The 22,905-nt window shown below is 46.1% G+C and overlaps 1 protein-coding gene across 1 annotated transcript; it reads right to left on the reverse strand.

Annotated features, from left to right (window-relative positions):
- Positions 1-1,056: 1,056 nt before the first annotated feature.
- On the reverse strand, positions 1,057-21,307 carry LOC137331304 (carboxypeptidase B-like). The gene is made up of 11 exons (XM_067995017.1): positions 21,112-21,307; positions 20,539-20,614; positions 20,326-20,450; positions 20,126-20,228; positions 19,148-19,249; positions 18,868-18,972; positions 18,652-18,762; positions 16,236-16,326; positions 12,645-12,844; positions 2,097-2,181; positions 1,057-1,332 (listed from the first exon to the last, which is right to left on the reverse strand). The coding sequence occupies exons 1-11, from the start codon at positions 21,183-21,185 to the stop codon at positions 1,145-1,147; spliced, it is 1,260 nt and encodes a 419-aa protein (XP_067851118.1). The 5' UTR covers positions 21,186-21,307; the 3' UTR covers positions 1,057-1,144.
- Between the last annotated feature and the right edge of the window lie 1,598 nt (positions 21,308-22,905).

Below are 22,905 nucleotides of genomic sequence, written 5' to 3' on the forward strand. Positions count from 1 at the left end.
CTTGTTTTCAAATCCCTCCATGGCCTCGCCCCTCCGTATCTCTGTAACCTCCTACAGCCATCTAACCCTCCGAGATCTCTGCGCTCCTCCAATTCTGGCCTCTTGCGCATCCCCGATTTTAATCGCTCCACCATTGGCAGCCGTGCCTCCAGCTGCCTAGGCCCTAAGTTCTGAAATTCCTCCCCTAAACCTCTCCGCCTCTCTACCTCTCTCTCCTCCTTTAAGGTGCTCCTTAAAACCTACCTCTTTGACCAGGCTTTTGGTCACCAGTCCTAATATTTCCTTATGTGGTTCAGTGTCAAACTTTGTTTGATAACACTCCCGGGAAGCACCTTGGGATGTTTTACCACATTAAAGGAACTATATAAATGTGAGTTGTTGTTGTAATTTGATTTCTGTTTAATTTTTTTAAAAAGTTGTATTTTGAAAGTGAACCACACCTCTGGGGGAAATGGATAGGACGGGAGGTTAGAAGGGGGTGGGGAAGATGGAAACAGGTAGAGGGTAAGGAGGCCTCTAGCCTCTCACCACCCATCTGTGTGGATGAAGGGTTAGTTTGAAGGTGAAGAGTTAGGGATCATGATAGGAGTGAAGAGGTGCTAAGAATGGGAGGGGTTAGTGGGAGAGTGAAGGGTAGAAGATGCAACGGGAGCAAGGGATTGGAGGGGGGGGGGGGAAGCATGATTAATTGAAGGAGGGAATGGAAACGGAGCCCGAGGACAATATTTTTCCTGCAACCCCCGCCACAGCCAGCAGTTGTCGGTAGCTCCTTTCCCCAGCAAACCAACCCATGCCACCCATCACCTCCCACCTGAAAGGGAAAGAAAAGGGATAGATAGAAGCAGAAGAGATCCGTCAGAAGAAGCAGGAAGAAGAGTTATGGAAAGAGAAGCCGAGGAGAAAAGAAAGGGAAACAGAAACAGCAACACAAAGGCAACAGAGAGAGATAAGAGAGAGATCATAGTCTCTGACTTACCATGCACAACACAATGGGAGATTGACTAGTTAATTTCAAAAATACGTTAACTCTCCCCCCTCCATGCATACAGATATTTAGCTGTAAATGTTAAACCTTAAATTCAGTCTATATACATTTGCGGTATTTTCTGGGCAATCAACAAATACTTTCCTTTCACACAGCGGGTTAGTACGGATTGTTGAGAACATAAGTGGCGATATAGTTGATCGCCAACATGGTTTCTTCGCATGTTGGCCTGATCTGGGACTCCGGCAACAAGAAGCCGCATTTGCCAGTATCACGGAGTTCAAAGGTGAAAGGATACTTAATACCCAGATCATAGGCCCAGTCGTCTGAACCACCAGCAGAAGGATCTAGAAATAAAAAGAATAGGATAAAACTTATGATGTTTTACAGACTATGACTTCTGGAATATACAATATGTAGTGTTGACATATGCAAAGGTTTTATGGGCCTGGACTTTCCAATTCTGTTCTTGTCAGCCTCTGATCGTCTGTTCATTAAAATGAATGGTTGTAAAGCAGAGCACAATCCTGTCTTCACCTGACACCTACACATATAACCAACAGACGTAACTGGACATTGATCAGGAGCAGAAAACATGGCTGACTTTCTCCTCCCTAAAGCTGGGCCGATGAGGCAAAATGTCGCTTCCCTGTCATTGCCCTGTCTGACATCAGCTAACTCAGCTCGGTCTGGTAATCAAACCCTGAACTTTTCTTGATTAGTGTGGCTCAGCTGCTCGCTGGCTTAACCACATAAGCCATTGGGTGAGCTCAATGTCTGTTTTTAACTGGTCTTAGGTGACATGGGCCACCCTTAGCTGAGAGAATGAGGAGTTGACCTGCTCCTAGTTCTCGACCAATGCTAATGACTACTAGGAGGTGAACCAGATTAAAATGAGGTGACTCTCCATTCCTTGACATAGCTGGGATCTGGGAATCACCACAGGATCAATTATAGAATTATAACTATAAACCCATATCCCACCACCCTATGACAGTGCATCAGAGCTACACACCAATGCATCACAGCACCAGCCCAGATTGACTAAATTTGGTTCTAAATATAGTGCAGATTTCCACACACATTGAACAGGATGATTAACAATACTTACATATTGTGATTGCTGCAGGGCCATATATATATTGAGTTCCATAAAGACTGCTCAAGGCCTGAACCGCATTCCAAGCCATGGTATTCTGAAACAAAATCACAGAACAACAAACACAATTACTAGTAAAATACAATACAGGAAGTCTTACTTTGTTGTATTTTGATTGTTCATTACCAATGTTAAGAAAGTTTGTTATTCTCATTCTCTATCCAACAAACCTGTTCCTAAGTTATGATATGGAGATGCCGGTGATGGACTGGGGTGGACAAATGTAAGGAATCTTACAACACCAGGTTATAGCCCAACAGTTTTATTTGAAAATCACAAGCTTTCGGAGATTATCTCCTTCGTCAGGTGAGTGAGTGAATGAGAGGTTCTCAAATCGCATATCTTATATTAGGCTGGGACACCATCACACCCATCAAAGGTGTCGTTGGTGTTCAGACAGGTTAGCCACGGAAAACAGTAGGTCCCAGTATACTGAATACACAATGGGTCAAATTACACAGACAAAGAGAGAAAGAGACCCGAAAGGCAAAGAGAGAGAGAGAGAGAGAGAATGTCCAGTTGTAATAAAAACAGATAACTTTTTTTTCCTGCTGGTGGGGTTACGTGTAGCGTGATATGAACCCAAGATCCTGGTTGAGACCGTCCTCATGGGTGCGGAACTTGGCTATCAATTTTTGCTCGACGATTTTGCGTTGTCGTGTGTCTCGAAGGCCGCCTTGGAGAATGCTTACCCGAAGATCGGTGGCTGAATGTCCTTGACTGCTAAAGTGTTCCCTGACTGGGAGGGAACCCTCCTGTCTGGCGATTGTTGCGCGGTGTCTGTTCATCTGTTGTCGCAGTGTCTGCATGGTCTCGCCAATGTACCATGCTCCGGGGCATCCTTTCCTGCAACGTATGAGGTAGATAACGTTAGCCGAGTCACAGGAGTATGAACCATGTACCTGGTGGGTGGTGTCCTCTCGTGTGATGGTGGTATCTGTGTCGATGATCTGGCATGTCTTGCAGAGGTTGCCGTGGCAGGGTTGTGTGGTGTCGTGGACACTGTTCTCCTGAAAGCTGGGTAATTTGCTGCGAACGATGGTCTGTTTGAGGTTGGGTGGCTGTTTGAAGGCGAGTAGTGGAGGCATGGGGATGGCCTTAGCGAGGTGTTCGTCGTCATCGATGACGTGTTGAAGGCTGTGGAGAACATGGCGTAGTTTCTCCGCTCCGGGGAAGTACTGGACGACGAAGGGTACTCTGTTGGTTGCGTCCCGTGTTTGTCTTCTGAGGAGGTCTATGCGATTCTTCGCTGTGGCCCGTCAGAACTGCCGATCGACAAGTCGAGCATCATATCCCGTTCTCACAGCGAAGAATCGCATAGACCTCCTCAGAAGACAAACACGGGACGCAACCAACAGAGTACCCTTCGTCGTCCAGTACTTCCCCGGAGCGGAGAAACTACGCCATTTTCTCCGCAGCCTTCAACATGTCATCGATGACGACGAACACCTCGCTAAGACCATCCCCATGCCTCCACTACTCGCCTTCAAACAGCCACCCAACCTCAAACAGACCATAGTTCGCAGCAAATTACCCAGCTTTCAGGAGAACAGCGTCCACGACACCACACAACCCTGCCACGGCAACCTCTGCAAGACATGCCAGATCATCGACACAGATACCACCATCACACGAGAGGACACCACCCACCAGGTACGTGGTTCATACTCCTCTGACTCGGCCAACGTTGTCTACCTCATACGTTGCAGGAAAGGATGCCCCAGAGCATGGTACATTGGCGAGACCATGCAGACACTGCGACAACGGATGAACGGACACCACGCAACAATTGCCAAACAGGAGGGTTCCTTCCCAGTCGGGGAACACTTTAGCAGTCAAGGACATTCAGCCACCGATCTTCGGGTAAGCATTCTCCAAGGCGGCCTTCGAGACACACGACAACGCAAAATCGTCGAGCAAAAATTGATAGCCAAGTTCCGCACCCATGAGGACGGTCTCAACCGGGATCTTGGGTTCATGTCACGCTACATGTAACCCCACCAGCAGCGAAAGAAAAAGTTATCTGTTTTTAATACAATTGGACATTCTCTCTCTCTCTCTCTCTCTTTGCCTTTCGGGTCTCTTTCTCTCTTTGTCTGTGTAATTTGACCCATTGTGTAATCAGTATACTGGGACCTACTGTTTTCCGTGGCTAACCTGTCTGAACACCAACGACACCTTTGATTGGTGTGATGGTGTCCCAGCCTAATATAAAATATGCGATTTGAGAATCTCTCATTCACTCACTCACCTGACGAAGGAGATAATCTCCGAAAGCTTGTGATTTTCAAATAAAACTGTTGGACTATACCTGGTGTTGTAAGATTCCTTACATTTCTTCCTAAGTTAGGCAGTGTTGTGGCTAGGATAAAAATTGAGGATTATCTATTTGACAATAACCCAGTAAGTGACAATAAGGGGCGGATCCTTCCCGACCAATCTCCATTCTTTTTTGAGGAAGTGACATGTCCAGTGGATGTTTGAAAGCTCTATGATATAGTTCGCCCAGATTACCGGAAAGCCTTTGCAAAAGTTCCACATGAAACGTGCTGCATAAGCTTAGAGATAAAGCTTGGAGAGGGATAAGAATTTGACTGAGTAGAGACAACAGGTATTAGTTAAGGGAGTGATACTGGGCTAGGGAGATGTACTGACTGGAGTGCCCTATGCATCAGGGCCCCTATTATTTCTGATCTACATGAACCTAGACTCAGAATGCATTGCAAGTTGGTCAAATTCACAGGTGATACTGGGGTGGGAGGGGGGAGTGGGGGGATGGTTGAATCTGCTGAAGCTGTGAAGGAATTACAGAAGGACCTCGGCAATATTTGTAAATGGGCAGAATTGTGACAGATGAAATTCATAACAATGTCTTGAACAGTGGAAGAAAAAATGGGGGACACGAGTACTTAATGAACAGTATTGAATAGTTAAAGAAGGGGACTGGAAGAGATCCATGAGTGATGATAAACTCAACATTGACCTTGTCAAGTTATTGTAGAGCAGCCATTAAGAAAGCAAACAGAATGCTGAGCAATATCGACCCATCAGTCGATGTTTAAATCAGAAACTGCCATGGTGAAAATCAAGGATGACACTCCAGTGCAATACTGAGGGAGTCCTGTGCAGTACTGAGGGAGGTGCCGTGTTTTGGATGAGACGTTAAACCAAGGCCCAGTCTGCCCTCTCAGGTGGACGTAAAAGATCCCATGTCACTATTTTGAAGAAGAGCATGGGAATTCTCCCCAGTGTCCTGGCCAATATTTATCCCTCAACCAGCATCACTAAAACAGATTATCTGGTCATTTATTGCATTGCTGTTTGTGGGACCTTGCTGTGCGCAATTTGGCTGCCTCATTTCCTACATTACAACAGTGACTACATTTCAAAAGTACTTCATTGGCTGTAAAGCACTTTGGGATGTCCTGAGATCGTGAAAGGCGCTATATAAATTCAAATCTTTCTTCTTTTTAGTACTCTGAGCAGGCTGGACCTTGAATATTACATTTGATTCTGGTCAGCAAGGCACATGGGGAACATCGAAGCCCTGGAAGAGGTGCAGAGAAAGTTCACAAAGCTGATCTGAGTGTCACAGAACTGAGTTAGAAAAACTTGGACACTTCAGTCTTGAAAGGAAGTGAATTAGAGGGACCTTGTAGAGGTATATAAAATACTAATTGAAATAGAAAGGGTTAATCCTGAGCATTATTTCAACTTAAACCACGACCGCAGGACAAGAGGACACAGGTACAAATTGGTAAAAGGCAAGTACAAGACGACATTAGGAAGCACTTCTTCACACACAATCACAACCTGGATACTTTTACCCTGAACTTCATTTCACAGAGATTCACTTGAAAAACGATTGGGAGATCAAGACAATGCAAGGTGTAAAGTCCATTTACTAATAATAGATGGAATGCTGAAGGGGAAACTCTGGAGCCAATCAAGAAGCAATTAGATACCGCGGTGCGGATTTTTATGGAAGGACAAATGACGTGGTCAAATGGCTTTTCTTGCTGTAGTTATCTTTCTGATCTTTGTAAAGGTCCAAGTGCCAAGAACTACAGTATTTTCTCAAAAATACACGTTAATTTTTCAGCCCTGAGGTGAATGGACTTTACACCTTGCACTGTCTCCATCCCTTAATCATTTAATTAGCGAGTATCTGTGAAACGAGGGTTAGAGTAAAAGTATCCAGGTTGTAATAGATTGTAAAATAAAAGTAGCACAATTCATTAGGCTTGAAATAGCTGTTGGGGTTACAAAGAATGCCTGTGCTACTCACAGGTTAGTCAGCAGTAGCAGCAGTAGTGTGGAGCAGTGCACATCTAACACCTAGGTGTCAACTTTCGGATTGCCGAGTGGGTGCGTTCATGGCGGGGGGGCTCCCAGAGATTCCCAGAGTGGGTCCGGAGCCCGGCTCCAAACCCCGCCTACTTCCGGGTTCCCCAATGATGTGAATCGGTGCGCGCACAGCCCCCGCATGCGGGACTCCCACCGGCAATCAAAGCCGGCGGGATCCCACTTAAGATCATTATCTGGGTACTTGAGGTCATTTACAGACCTCATTAGTTGGAGATTTTAGGAGGATTCGGATTTTGGACTACCCAGAGCGTGTTTCCCATGCTGGGGGAAACACTCCCTGTTTAAACAGACGTGCTGCAGCCAGCAGCCAGTGGCAGCTGCAAAGGTCCATTTAACAGGTGCGGGGTAAACCCTCATTCATTGCAGCAGGGCACTCTGTCACCTCAGACAAAGTTTTGCCTGCCACACCGTTGTCTCCACACTCCAAATGATTAAATCATACCCTAAACTCTGCTGTCCAAACACATTTACCTACTTTGTGGACCCCCTCACACTCACACCTTCAGGATGGGTCCATTGCTGCATTCATCACTCCATTGGAGGACGAGCAACATCACCAGCCTCGCCAGGCATGCCGTCCACCTCCACCACGTGGAGCTACACAACACAGTGCTGCACAACAGGCACCTGCACAAAGTAGTCGTGCAACTACACATACACCCACTGTAGGGTGACCCAATGGGTGGCATCAAGGGTGTTCATGGAGAACCTCATGAAAGGGCATTATTGCACAAGCCAGTCAAGAATGGCCAAGATGTGGCAGAAGTAGTAACAATATAACATGTTATGTGAGTTGATCAGAAATTAAATCTAAGTAAAAACCATGACAAACCCTTAAACACTCTTGTCCATCCTCTTCGTGCTCACGACATGTTTGCCTTACGATTCCTACTGCACATATGTGATGCATGCCCTGTGGCTGCAGCACAGGTAGTGGCAGGTTGGGTGAGGCTGACTGTGAAAGAGATGCATGAGAGGGTGAGTTTGAGACAGAGCGATGAGATTGTATGAGGATTGGGTTGAGTGGTTGTGGTGGGATGAGTACTGGCGAGGTGAGTAAGTGCAGGTGAGATGAGGATGAGCTTTGAGTGGGTGTGAGGAGTGATGTTGGCAGTGCAGAAGGAGATGTGGGGTGGGGGCGGTGATGTGGCAGACGGAGTGTAGGGGAATGAGTAAGTGTTCCTTCTGCTGACCTACTTAGGTCATTGAAGCGCCTCCTGCACTGTATTCAGGTGCGCGTGATATTTTGGTGGTGCTGGTGACCTCCTCTGCCACCTCGAGCCAGGCCTTCGTGGTGGCAGAGGCAGGCCACTTCCTCCCCTCCGCCGGGGAGAAGATCTCTGTCCTCCCTTCCTCCTCACCCCATCCAGTAGGACCTGGAGTGAGGCATCATTAAACCTGGGAGCAGCCTTCCCCCAGGGCTGCTCCATGCTGTAATTTTGGCTCCTTTCTGCAGCATCAGGCAGTGGAGGACTGCCCCTTTAAATAGGGCTCCTCCAGCTGACAGCCTATGATGCGGGTGCGCAGTCCGCCCGCTGCGCAGCTTTCCAGCTCGAAACCCGGAAGCCAAGATAAGTGGCTTCAATTTACTTACGGTCGCGTGGGGAACCCACCGATTTTACTGGGCGGGTTACCCACACACCCAGTCGACCCCCCGCTGGCAACCCACCACCCTCCTAATATCGGGCCCTTAGTTGTTGTGCTCTGCCAAATTACTTTGGAAAGGAATGGCTTGTTGGCGCTATATCACTGAAGATGTGAATTTAGCTTATTGAGGTAATTGTGGCCAGTTTAATGGGTACTTAACTCAAATTTGTCTCATTTCTGAAGGCTCCCACATCATTCCTATTGCACATCCCAATTTAATGTTGCAGTACAGGCTAAAAGCTGATAGGTGATCTGCTACATAGCTAAGCTGGAGCCTACAACATTTTGTCTACAGAGTGTACTTGTTATCCAGTAGCACTAGCATTGACTAAGGAGGACTAGCAATAGCAGGAAAGTTGCTCATGTTGTCAGATCGTACATTAAGCATATTGTTAGGTTCCGATGGTATGCAACACATTGGATCTTACAGCCCATAAGAACATAAGAAATAGGAGCAGGAGTAGGCCATACGGCCCCTCGAGCCCGCTCCGCCATTCAATACGATAATGGCTGATCTTCGACCTTAACTCCACTTTCTCGCCCGATCCCCATATCCCAGATATATGGGAACGAATGATGAACGCTGCCTTAGGAGACTGTGACAGAGCTGTGTCATCTCCTTGGGAAGATCTCCAGAACACAATCAAATATCTATACAGCACTGCCAATAGCTGTCAACAACAACAACAACAATTTGCATTTATGTAGTGCCTTTAATGTAGTAAATCGTCCCAAGGCGCTTCACGGGAGTGTTATCAAACAAAATTTGATATCGAGCCACATAAGGAGATATTAGGACAGGGTCAAAGAGGTCAGTTTTAAAGAGTGTCTAAAAGGAGGAGAGAGAAGTAGAGAGGTGCAGAGGTTTAGGGAGAGAATTCCAGAACTTAGGGCCTAGGCAGCTGAAAGCACGGCCGCCAATGGTGCAGCAATGAAAATCGGGGATGCACAAGAGGCCAGAATTGGAGGAGCACAGAAATCTCGGAGGGTTGTAGGACTGGAGAAGATCACAGAGATAGAGAGGGGGTGAGTCCATGGAGCGATTTGAAAACAAGGATGAGAATTTTAAAATCCAGGTGTTGCTGAACTGGGAGCCAGTGATGGTCGGCAAGTACAGACTTGATGGGTGAACAGGTCTTGGTTCGAGTTAGGATAGGGGCAGCAGAGTTTTGGATGTCAAAAGTGCACACGACCCTCACTTTTTTTAATTTGTCAGGCTTCTTTCAGCCTGGCACTGGTAACATCTGCAGTGTCAGCCAGTTTGCTGTCCTCCAGCCTATCAAGAAGGTCATAGAATCATCATGTAGCAGGGCCAACAACTTCATTACTCTCACTCCTGAAAAAAAACATGATCCCTGCCGACGGTGAGGGGGAGGGGTGGGGGGGTTGGGTGGTCGGAGGAAAATTTATTATGGCGCTGACAAAGGCGTGGAGCCAGCTGTCGGCTTCCCTGCCTCATTTCCCTTCAGTTTCAGCTGCTATGCCACCCCGTTTTGGTTGGTGTAGCATGTTTCTTACACATGTTAACCCGTACACCTGGTGTTGCTGCTGTATTTTAGCTTGTTAAGCCACAGTTAATGAGCAAGATACAAATTGCGTTAATTTCTCCCAACTATATCTTGTGTGAAAACACCAGAGGGAGCCAGAGTGCCTCAATGCTGAGGAAGACAGAGCAGGAGATATTGACTGAAAGATGCATCTGGTTATGGGATGTTTATGCATGAGGAAGTCGGGTATAGTAGATGAGGGAAAGATGCAAAAAAAAATTGTATGTTGATCAAAAAACTAAAGGACAGGGTAATGGTCTTAGAGAGGGGGTGGAAGAATGTGTGGGAGCAGATAAGCAGAAGAGGATTATCGAGTGTAAATGGATTGTACTTAGACTTGTTAAGTGAGTCACCACAGGTCAGTGAACAGGCTAACAGTGGACCTTGACAATGAGACATCAGGGATTGGAGATGGGGACCAATACAGCCAGGTACAAGGTTGCCAAGAAAAGGTAATGAGTGCTAAGGGAAACGGGATGGATTAAAGCGGAGAACTTGGGCTGACCATCCGTGAAAGGAAGTGGCTGAGTAGGAACATAGGAAGATAGGAACAGGAACAGGCCATTTAGCCCCTCGAGCCTGTTCCGCCAATCAATGAGATCATGGCTGATCTGTGATCTAACTCCATATACCCGCCTTAGCCCCAAATCCCTTAATACCTTTGGTTAACAAAAATCTATCAATCTCAGATTTAAGATTAACAATTGAGATAGCATCAACTGCTGTTTGCGGAAGAGAATTCCAAACTTCTACCATCCTTTGCATGTAGAAGTGTTTCCTAACTTCACTCCTGAAATACCTGGCTTTAATTTTTAGGCTATGTCCTCTAGTCCTAGACTCCCCAACCAGCAGAAATAGTTTCTCTCGATCTACCCTATCAGTTCCCCTTATTATCTTGAAAACTTTGATCAAATCATTCCTTAATCTTTTAAATTCCAGGGAATACAACCCTAGTTTGTATAATCTCTCCTTGCAATTTTTTTTTATTCGTTCATGGGATGTGGGCATCGCTGGCAAGGCCGGCATTTATTGCCCATCTCTAATTGCCCTTCAGAAGGTGGTGGTGATCCACCTTCTTGACAACTGACTGGCTTGCTAGGCCATTTCATAGGGCGATTAAGAATCATCCACATTTATCTGGGTCTGGAGTCACATAAACTTAACTGGACCAGCCATATAAATACTGTGGCTACAAGAGCAGGTCAGAGGCTGGGTATTCTGCGGAGAGTGACTCACCTCCTGACTCCCCAAAGCCTTTCCACCATCTACAAGGCACAAGTCAGGAGTGTGATGGAATACTCTCCACTTGCCTGGATGAGCGCAGCTCCAACAACACTCAAGAAGCTCAACACCATCCAGGACAAAGCAGCCCGCTTGATTGGCGCCCCATCCACCACCCTAAACATTCACTTCCTTCACCACCGGCGCACTGTGGCTGCAGTGTGTACCATCCACAGGATGCACTGCAGCAACTCGCCAAGGCTTCTTCAACAGCACCTCCCAAACCTGCAATCTCTACCACCTAGAAGGGCAAGAGCAGCAGGCACATGGGAACAACACCACCTGCACGTCCCCCTCCAAGTCACACACCATCCCGACTTAGAAATATATCGCCGTTCCTTCATCATCGCTGGGTCGAAATCATGGAGCTCCCTTCCTAACAGGACTGTGGGAGAACCTTCACCACACGGACTGCAGCGGTTCAAGAAGGCGGCTCACCACCACCTTCTCAAGGGCAATTAGGGATGGGCAATAAATGCTGGCCTCGCCAATGACGCCCACATCCCGAATAAAAAAAAAGACTGCTGCACCATTCCAAGGTTTCCGAATCCCTCACTGATGGGTGTTCCCAAACCCATCAAAAATGGTCTTTGTTGTGTTTTGATTATGGTCCTCAAAGCCTTTACATTACCAATGGGTGCATTTCTGAGAGATTGCCAGCCGTGCTTGCTGCCTATTTACCTGAGGCCTCTCCTGAACATGGCATTGATGCTGTACGCTGCTCAAAGACAGTCTGCCCATCAGCTGTTTGCTGCATGGTATTGCACAAATGGAGGGTTGAATCTGCAACTCTATCCTGACCAGGTGGAGCAATGAGGCAAGTGACTTACTCATGGTCCTTCCTTTCATCGCTGCACCTGTGATGTTGGATTCATGAAGCAACTCAGCAGAGCCTGTGACCAGGCTATACCTCCACATAGCAACAGTCAGCTCTCCTTCATCCAGAGATCTGCCCTTCCTCACCAATGATCAGTAATTCACCATGTGTTGCCTTATCAAACACTGAGCTGTCCCGGGCTTCAAGTGCATGGGTGGCATTGAGTGCTGAGGCCTATGTAATCATCCCCCGGGCTTCTTCCTCCTGGGTTTGTGGAACCTTAGGTTCAGGGGAATTCCACCAGATGAACCATTGTTACGCATATTGCTGCAATGAAAGTGCACGCTGTGATTGTGGTGGAGTTCAAACACTGCCTTGAATTTGATGAAAATGACCATTGCACAAATCAGGGGCATTGTTCCCTGCACACACTTTCGAGTCCAGCCTCCCAGCCAACAACATCCACGATAGCTCATAGATGGCAAGGAGTTTTATATGTTACATACGGTGGTGCCTATTGAAGGCTTTTGAGTTCTGCAAAGAATTGTTTGAGATGTAATTCTCCTGGGAGGAATAAAGACGGCACAACAGTGTACTTATTCCCAGCTCAAGTACAATTAAAAGTAATGCCTTGCCAGCTGAAGGTAGAAAATCAGGTTGCATACATATTCTTCATAACAGACTTTACGATTTCTAAGTTCACAAAGTGCAAAGAGGACACCCTCCCCATGGTATCCTGTACTATGTAGCATTGTAAGCCCACATTAAATAATCTCATGGTAACTGAAATATGCTGCGTGAATATCTTTAATTCATTAATAAGTGATTTATGTCACATACCAGTTCCTTGTAGTTGGGCGTCAATGAATAGGTGTAGGAATAGGGGAAGAGACACATCTGAGAGTATGAGTGGATAGTGAGGTAAGCCTTGATTGCGTAGTATCTACGCATGATGTCTGCAACAGCCTTGACTTCCTTCTCAGATTCTGCATGTGATCCACAGTAAGTCTCATCACACGGGTTCCTTGAGGCTCCAATGGCTAAATGTAAAAAGAAAGAACTTGCATTTATATGGAGTCTTTCACAATCTCAGGATGCCCGAAAGTGCTTTACAGCCAATGAAGTACTTTTGAAGTGTAGTCACTGTTGTAATGTAGGAAGTACGGCAGCTAATTTATGGACAGCAAGATCCCACAGACAGCAATGAAATAAATGTTTTAGGTGTCAGTTGAGGGATAAATGTTGGTCAGGACATCGGGGAGAGCTCCCCAGCTCTTCTTTGAATAGTGCTGTGGATTTTATAACGTCCACCTGAGAGGGCAGACAGGGCCTCGGTTTAATGTCTCATCCAAAAGACGGCACCTCCGACAGCGCAGCACTCCCTCAGTACTGCACTGGAGTGTCGGCCTAGATTATGTGATCAAGGCCCTGGATTGGGACTTGAACTCATAACCTTCATAAGGTGGCTCCTACTTTAGGGGCCTGCTGCTTGATGGAAGCATTGTCTCTGCTACAGAGCATTTCTCCACAGCGCTCATTAAGTGGTGGCTGCCATTCACAGCTGCCAATGTTGCCCTGGAGGTTGTGCTCTGCGGCCTGTCCTCGGCTGCGGCTGGTCCAACTCCCACAATCCAACACTTTTGGCAGCCTGTTCTCGGCCGCTGATTCTGTCCCCTAGGCCTTTCCACCCTGGTCTCAGCAGATGATGGTCCTGCCCTCACATTTTGTCACTCCCATTATCTGCATTTCTTTTTTAGAGTAAACCTTCAAGTCTCCGCATATGATGTGGTGGGTACCGGAGGAACAGAATTTTAAGTATGATTTTTAATAAAGCAGCTTTATTCTTATGATCACCTACATTCCCAGATTTTTGTTGAGGGGATTTGTGAGGGAAGGAAAGGAGAGGGAATATCCTCCCCGCAGTTTTTCCCACTCAACCTCCTCTGTATCCCTCTCTCCACCCTCTGTAATCCCCTGCTGTCGCCTACTCAGTTCCTCTGTGTCCTCCTCTCCCTCACCCTCCTTTACATTCCTTCTCCCCTCTCTGTATTTTTCTCTTCCCCACTTGCCCTCTTCATCCTCCCCTCCTTTTCCTGTCCTCCCGTCCCCCTCACCCATTTCCTCCCCTTTTCCCTGTCACCTCCTCCTCCCCTCTCTCTATCGTTCCCCCTCCTTCCTTTCTCCCCTTCACTACCCTGTCCCTCCATTCTCCTCCCCTTTCCCTATCCCCTTCCCTCCCCTCTCCTTCTACCCTCCCCTTTCCAGTGTCCCTCCCCTCCCTTCGACCCCCTAACATCATTACAACAGGAAGTAAGCTTTGTGGAAAGGGAACGCACTCCCCACACAAGGGGCTCGATTTTAGGAGGGGGGCGGGTTGGCAGCAGGGGGTCGACTGGGTGCGTGGGTAATGCTCCCAGTGAATTCAGAGTGCTCCGCATGCGATCGCAGCCTAATTGAAGGCACTTATCTTGGCTTCCGGGTTTCGCGCTGGAAAGCTGCGCAGTGGGCGGACTGAGCACCCGCATCATAGGCTGTCAGCTAGAGGAGCCCTATTTAAAGGGGCAGTCCTCCACTGACTGATGCTGCAGAAAGGAGCCAAAATTACAGCATGGAGCAGCCAAGGGGGAAGGCTGCTCCCAGGTTTAATGATGCCTCACTCCAGGTCCTACTGGATGGGGTGAGGAGGAGGAGGACAGAGATCATCTCCCCGGTGGACGGGATGTAGTGGCCTGCCTCTGCCACCATGAAGGCCTGGCTCGAGGTGGCAGGGGAGGTCACCTGCATCACCAACATATCATGCACCTGCATACAGTGCAGGAGGCGCTTCAATGACCTAAGTAGGTCAGCCAAAGTGAGTAAACTTACTCATTCCCCTACACTCCGTCTGCCACATCACCGCCCCCACCCCACATCTCCTTCTGCACTGCCAACACTACTCTATCAAATCACTCCTCACACCCACTCAAAGCTCATCCTCATTTTACCTGCACTTACTCACCTCGCCAGTACTCATCCCACCACTACCACTCAACCCAATCCTCACACAATCTCATGGCTCCGTCTCATACTCATCCTCTCATGCATCTCTTTCATGGTCAGCCTCACCCAACCTGCCACTACCTGCGCTGCAGCCACAGGGCATGCATCACGTATGTGCAGTAGGAAGCGTAAGGTAAACGTGTTTTGAGCATGAAGGGGATGCACAAGGGTGTTTGAGGGTTTGTCATGGTTTTTACTTATATTTGATTTCTGATCAGCTCACATCACATATTATATTGTCACCACTACTGCCACGTCTTTGCAAATCTTGTCTGGTTTGTGCAATAATGTCCTTTCCTGAGGATCACCATGAAGACCCACACCTGATGCCACCCATTGTGTCACTGCAGAGTGGGTGTAGGTGTATTTGCAGGGCTCTTTTGTGCAGACGACTGAGAGATGTCGGCGATGTCCCCGGTGGCACCCTGGAAGGATGCGGAGGAGAAGTTGTTGAGGGCAGTGGTGACTTTGACAGCGACAGGTAAGAAGATGGTGCTCGGGCCAGCAGGGAGCAGCTCGGCATGAAGGAGGCTGCAGATGTCCACGACTACATGTCGAGTGACTCTGAGCCTCCGTGTGCACTGCTGCTCTGAGAGGTCCAGGATGCTGAACCTCGGTCTGTGGACCCTGTGGCGAGGGTAGTGCCCTCTGCGACGCATCTCTCTCTGCGGTTTCCCTCCCTCCTGCTGTGCAGGTGGATGTGTCACAGCACTGCGTTGTGGAGCTCCACGTGTCAGAGGTGGACGGCGTGGATGGCGAGGCTGGTGATGCTGTTCGCCCTCCGAGGAGGTCATGACTGCAGCTATGGTGGCCCCCATCCAGAAGATGTTCATCTGAGGGGGTCCGCAAGGTAGGTAAATGTGTCCACACACCAGGGTTGAGGTTGCAAGTTTGTGAATTTTATTGTTAGGAGGAGGGTGGTGGAGGTCAAACTTTGTCCAAAGTGACAGAGTGGCCTCCTGCAATGAGTGAGGGTCTCCCCCCCCCCCACCTGTCAAATGGACCTTTGCAGCTGCCACAGGCTGGTGGCTGCAACACGTCCATTTCAACTGGGAGTGTTTCCCCCAGTGTGGGAAACACGTTCAGTTGAGTTGAAAATCCCACCCCTTGTAAATATCCTACAAATCAGGTCTGCAAACGACCTGAACTATCTAATTAATTGGTTTAAGTGGGATCCCGCCGGCTTTAATTGCCGGGCTTCAGACCCGCCCCGGGAATCCCAGATTTTCGGAGCCCCCCCCCCCCGCCACGAACCCGCTGTCTCGGACGTCCGAAAATCGAGCCCAAGATTTTTAACACTGTCCATTTAATGGTTATGATGCCATTCATTTATTTCCATCTGTTTTAGAAATGCACTGCTCCATACACAGAGTGTCGTTCGTTAAAACTTACAGCACCACTTGGCGTCGAAGTTTCGGTTGGGATCAGTGCCCACACAGTTAGAACCAGGATTCCTGGAGCGAGTCTTTCTCCATAATCTATCCTGTAGGTAGAAACAGTGAATAAATGAATGCGTAAGATCCTTACTGTCATCATGTCAGATGAACATGCCTTTATATAATCAAATGATAGCAAAGCATACTCGAAATACACAGCAGGTCTGCCGACATCTGAAGAAAGAAAAGACAGGTTAAAGTTTTGGGTGTAGACTCTTCATCAGAATTGGAAATGGGAAGATAAGCTGGCCTCTTTATTTTCCAGTGTTCATTCTGATGAAGGGGCGACACCTGAAATACAAATTTGTCTTTTCTCATTTCCAGATGTTGTCAGACCTGCTGTACATTTCCAGCATTTTCTGCTTTTCCAGAATTTGCATTTCTTTAAAGAATTTTTTTTACCTCCATCAGATGGGAAGTTAAACCGAGGTCTTGTCTGCCTGTTCTGGTGGTTTAGGGTGGACATTAAAGATCCCATGGTACTTTTCAAAGATGAGCGTGGAGTTCTCCAATTATCTTGGCCAACTATCCACCCTCAACCAATATCATCAAAAACTGAATAACTGATCAACTGGTCATTCATTTCATCGATGATTATGGGATGTTGCTGTGTGTTCACCTCCACAACAAATGCAATTACACCTTAAAGTAATTAATTGTACGTGAAATGCTTTGGGATGTTTCTGAGCGATGCGGTAAGGCACGATGGCGTCGTGATTTCCCAAGGTGCACTCCCCCCTGGCAGTACTAGAGCGAGGAATTTTTCTTTCCTTCTTCAGATATATTCTGACAATTTATACCAGTGAAGTAATTAGAACTAGAAGGTTTGGTTCCCCGATCGGGTGCTTCCAAATAGGAGCTGAACCTGCAGGGACCTCTGATCGGGAAATGTTGGGCTCGCAGACTGTGAGTTGCCGAGCATTGCAATGAATGAATGGCACATGAGGCACTGTGGTACAGTGCTCCTTCTGAGCACTGCTCCTATCAGGGAATCAGCCCTTATAATAACTTTAAGGCAGATATTATGAAGAACTTCTTACTCAGTCAGTGGTAAATGTCTGGAGTAGAGGCCAAAACACTGGGGAGATTCTAAATACAATTGGATGCTATAATGGAATACTTTGCACACTAAAGGGATGTGCTCTAATGGGTCTCATTTCTGATTGATTGAAAGAACTTGCAAGTATATAGCACCTTTCATGTCCTCAGGGCATCTCAAAGTGCTTCACAGGCAATGAAGTACTTTTGAAGTGTAATCACCGTTGTAGTGTAGGCCAACATGGCAACCACTGCAAGATCCCATGAACAGCAGTGAGATAAATGACCAGATAATCTGTTTTATTGGTCTTGGTTGAGGAACTTATGTTAGCCAGGACACTGGGAGAACTCCCCTGCTTTTCTTTAATAGTGCCGTGGGATCTTTAACCGCTACCTCAAAGGGCAGATGGGACCTCGGTTTAATGCCTCATCCAAAAGGACAGAACCACCAACGGTGTAGCACTTCCTCAGTACTGCATTGAAGCGTCAGCCTAGATTATGTGCTCAAGGCTCTAGAGTGGGGCTGGACCAACTCAGGTCACTCCAAAGTGACATTGACTCTTTCGATAATTTTCCATCCCGCCCTTCTCTGCAATGCGAGCCCAATTCAACGTCTTTCTTCTTTTCAATTTTAACCTGGTTGTACAAAATTCGTTCCATTCTCCCATTGAGCTATATTTATCTTCTCATTCAACATGTAACCAAATCAACTCTGGCACTTTGACCCTGAAATTGCTGGTACAAATCTGCCCTAGTCTGAAGCCAGAGACACTGTCTCAAATCCTAGGGACGGGATAATTTGTATAACTGGGCTGAGTGCACTGCTCTTGCGAGGGCCTGCCCTGATACACTCTGCTGGGAGCAAAGAGCTTGGCTGAAAAAAAAAATCTAATCAAAGTATTCTTTACTCCCTGCAGAGCTTTTGTCCCTCCGGGATCAATCGCCTTATTCAAATAAAGGTTTGAAATTTTTTAATGGCCTCAACAGGACACACTCCAGCTTCTAGATCTACTGAAGGTGTAATTCCTGGGGAAGCATGGGAACTCCTCCAGACAGGCCCCCTTGACATGAGTAAGAGGGGCTGAAAGATCTGTCCATGACTCTACCCCCACCAAAATTTAAAGGGCCACAGCAAACAGGCAGAATCCCAGCGTACCCGTGTTCTGTGCCAAATTCCTGGCCCCTCCGGATGGAATTTAGCCTTGCTGCCCTCTCTGGCCCCAGGAATTTCAGGGCCTTTGTTTCTCAATCCTAATTGTAGGATTGCAGGACTGTAACCCTCACGACTCTCTTGAGAATTACTCTGGGTCACCTACAGAGGTTTGGACACTTACCTTGGTCCAACTATAGACGTAACCATCTACATTGATGACAGGAACAACCAGGAAATCCAGCTTATTGAGAAGGGTGGTCATAGTAGAATTACATCCGTAAGTTTTAACAGCCTGTGGAAAAGCACGTGCTTAATACATGGTGTGTTTCCCAATCTCTATAAGAAACTATCTGTAAGTAAATCTCACAACTGAAATAGGTGAGGTTTCACCACTAACCTCCTTCACAAACCACTGGCAAAATGCTGGAGAAATCCATTCCCTGGCATGGATTCCACAATCCATGAAGATGGTGGGTTTCACAGAACCCGTTCTCTTGCCGACCTTTAACAAGAGATTTGCAGATGCCATCATACTGCATGGTTGTATTATGAAGTATAACTGCTAACCTTAACCAAGCTTTCGCAAAACATGAATCTCCTGACACAAATCAGCAGGGTGGGTCGGAGAGATCAGAAACTATCACAGCGATAATGAAATATGGTACAAGTGATCTTACCCGGAGGAGGTAGATGGCTCGTCCCTCATAGCTCCTTCCAATTTCAAACCGAGAAATTAGTCTTGGGTTTTCATCAGCGATATTAGCCGTCCAGGATTGAATCTACAATTGAAAAACTGACTGTGAAGACAGCTGCAACATTAACATACTTGCAATTGCTGATACCTTTATTACTTTTCAGGTACATTTTTCAAAATCAATATATTTTTAAAAAATCACCTGCTTTCAATATGGTAATACTTGGCTGTATATATAATATTTATAATAAATATGATGCTGCATTGTAATGACTTGGGTGTTGGTAGTTCCTGCTTTTGCACTTAAAAATTGCTTCTAAAGTTGATCTGATTAAAGTTATGGGCCTAGAATTTCTGCTTTGGGTGCAATCGACATTTGGGTGCAATTTGCAGTGAAATCTGCCATGAATCAGTGCAGTTCAGCAGCTAAACATTGCGTAATCGTTTCTTTATATATTTTGCCATCAAAAATATTCATTGACGTATCTAAGAGTGGTAACCTGGTGCAATTTTATTAATACAGCTCAAAATGGGTTTATCATAAAAACTAAGCATTTTTAATAAAAATGTTGCAGTCCTCTGCCTGTGAGTAACCTGATTTAAACTCACTGAAACTGATCCAAAAAAATCTATACTGAAGCATTTCCTACTTTTACTGGTGTTCATTTGTCAGTTTCTTAGTATGGTTACGATGGTTTATCAACACTGTATGTGTGTTTGTGCAGATGTCATCTGTCGGATAACAAAATTGTCAACACATTCTAAAAGAAGATGTTGATAGTTTCACCAGAAACATTGAACTGAGAAAACCTTCACAAACACATTTATAATATCTCCATGAACAATGACCAGAGAAATACCTATCCCCAAATGTCACCTTTTACTGTGCGGATCTCACCTTCAGAATGATTCTACGTTTGGTGAAGCTCTGTTTTGTTGTAAGTCACAATCATATTTTTACCTCATCCCACCGATGATATTTTTCATAATTGTAGCCACTTGAACCCGTCTCCTTTTGGTCAAACTGCTTCTCTATCAGGTTCTGCACATTCTCAATTAGCACGCTGCGCAAAATAAGATCAATTTTAAAAACGATAAATGCGAATCATAAAGACTGTGTGTTTCTGCTCGGTGAGTGTTAATATAGGATCTGAAACTTACTCGTATTTCAATCCAATCTCCTCCAGCCCAGTCTGAACATCCGAAGCCCGATCAGCAGTGACCCTGAGATCCACACTCCTGTTTGTGGTCACCAGCTCAGCAGAATGTGGCTGCCAAAAATCAATCTGTGTGCACATCAATGACACAATTAAAAGTTTAATTATATCCAATTTATTAAATATCAGCGCGTTAACTAGCAATATGAAATCATACCTTCACAATGCGGGCCAAATTCCTTATAAACTGGAGGTGTTGTTCATTTTCAGGTTTCAGACGTAAAACTTTATCCCTTCAACAAAAAATAAATGTCAAATTTAGTAGGTGAGGTAGAATTTCCCTCCCCTGTTGCTTTCACAGCACATTCAACAACAACAACTTGCATTTATATAGCGCCTTTAACGTAGTATAACATCCCAAGGTGCTTCACAGGAATGTAATCAGACTAAAATTGACACTGAGCCAAAGAAGGAGACATTAGGACAGGTGACCAAACACTTGATCAAAGAGGTAGGTTTTAAGCAGAGTCTTAAAGGAGGAGAGAGAGAGATAGAAAGGCGGGGAGGTTTAGGGAGGGAATTCCAGAGCTTAGGGCCGAGGCGGCTGAAGGCACGGCCGCCAATGGTGGGGCGAAGGAAGTAGTGGATGCACAAGAGGTCAGAGTTGGAGGAACGCAGAGCTCTCGAAGAGTTGTAGGGCTGAAGGTAGTTACAGAGATAGGGAGTGGCGAGGCCATGGAGGGATTTGAACACGAGGATAAGAATTTTAAAATTCAAGGACATTCCTCACCCGGCGTATCGCCCAACAGGAGATCCGACCGAAACAGCTGCAACAAAACCCAGAAGCAAAAGTCCATCCATCATTTTCCCGGGATTGTAAGAGACACCCAATCAGGTCAGGCACATTTATACCTAGTACAGTATCCGTAACAAATACACATCTAGTGTCTGCAACATAACACGCCTCATTTCTGGTTTAAACATGAAATTTGCCGTCTCCTATCTTTGGTAACATTCACATGATTTCCGATACTGGTACTGCTGATGGGGAACATTGCTCTGGTTGATTATCTGTACAGTGCAGATCTCATCCCTACGTAATTAAATATAGCCAAGAACAGCTTGTACCACAACAGCATAATATGCTGGTCTGTCATATTTTTCCTTATGATAAATTATTTTTCATTTGCACCACTTGGGAATTCTTGCTCCAGGAGATCTTGCAGAAAATTCTGTATAAGAATATTCATTAAGTGCCAATTAGGGACAGACTATGGGCAATGTGTGCTGTGGACTTGTATCCACAAGTCAAACACAAATCATTTGATTTCCTACAGTCCACGCTGCATTCAAACCCAGGTGAAAGGGAAATGCTCTAACACATCACACCACCTGGGCACCTCTTTATCCATAGCTCTTGGTTCAGTTTAGCATAACAATAGAGTTGTAGCTCTGCCTCTCTATTTCTGTCTTCAATGGAAGTTGTCTTAGTAGCGAGTACAATTGTTATATCTCTGTACCATTGATCCCCATTCACTGACTGCCAGACCAATCAGGTTGTAGTGGTATTGCTATGTGTCCGTCTCCTCATTCAGTGGTACCAGTTGACTGAGTTCATAATGCCACTGTTATCTAAATCTCTCACTCTCTAATCTGTAGTGCCGGTCAGTTCAGTTGGTAATGTGAATGGGATCTCTCTCACTCTCTAATCTGTAGTGTGAGATGGGTTCAGTTGGTAATGTGAATGGGATCTCTCTCACTCTCTAATCTGTAGTGTGAGATGGGTTCAGTTGGTAATGTGAATGGGATCTCTCTCACTCTCTAATCTGTAGTGTCGGTCAGTTCAGTTGGTAATGTGAATGGGATCTCTCTCACTCTCTAATCTGTAAACAATTTTACAACACCAAGTTATAGTAGTCCAGCAATTTTATTTTAAATTCACAAGCTTTCAGAGGCTTCCTCCTTCGTCAGGTGAACGATGTGAAGGAGGAAGCCTGACGAAGGAGGAAGCCTCCGAAAGCTTGTGAATTTAAAATAAAATTGCTGGACTATAACTTGGTGTTGTAAAATTGTTTACAAATGTCAACCCCAGTCCATCACCGGCATTTCCACATCATCTCTAATCTGTAGTGCCGGTCAGTTCAGTTGGTAATGTGAATGGGATCTCTCTCACTCTCTAATCTGTAGTGTGAGATGGGTTCAGTTGGTAATGTGAATGGGATCTCTCTCACTCTCTAATCTGTAGTGTGAGATGGGTTCAGTTGGTAATGTGAATGGGATCTCTCTCACTCTCTAATCTGTAGTGTGAGATGGGTTCAGTTGGTAATGTGAATGGGATCTCTCTCACTCTCTAATCTGTAGTGTGAGATGGGTTCAGTTGGTAATGTGAATGGGATCTCTCTCACTCTCTAATCTGTAGTACGAGATGGGTTCAGTTGGTAATGTGAATGGGATCTCTCTCACTCTCTAATCTGTAGTGTGAGATGGGTTCAGTTAGTAATGTGAATGGGATCTCTCTCACTCTCTAATCTGTAGTACGAGATGGGTTCAGTTGCTACCACTCTTGACTTTGATACAGAAAGTT

The sequence above is a fragment of the Heptranchias perlo genome, chromosome 13 (assembly GCF_035084215.1).
Source record: "Heptranchias perlo isolate sHepPer1 chromosome 13, sHepPer1.hap1, whole genome shotgun sequence".
NCBI classification, from domain to species: domain Eukaryota; kingdom Metazoa; phylum Chordata; class Chondrichthyes; order Hexanchiformes; family Hexanchidae; genus Heptranchias; species Heptranchias perlo.

Excerpts from the sequence above, each read along its gene's own strand:
- LOC137331304 (XM_067995017.1), bottom strand. The coding sequence starts at position 21,185 with ATGATGGATGGACTTTTGCTTCTGGGTTTTGTTGCAGCTGTTTCGGTC. Across the intron at positions 20,451-20,538 it reads ATTTGGCCCGCATTGTGAAG|ATTGATTTTTGGCAGCCACA; the intron begins GTATGATTTCAT and ends ATGTGCACACAG. Across the intron at positions 16,327-18,651 it reads ACGTCTATAGTTGGACCAAG|GATAGATTATGGAGAAAGAC; the intron begins GTAAGTGTCCAA and ends TTCTACCTACAG.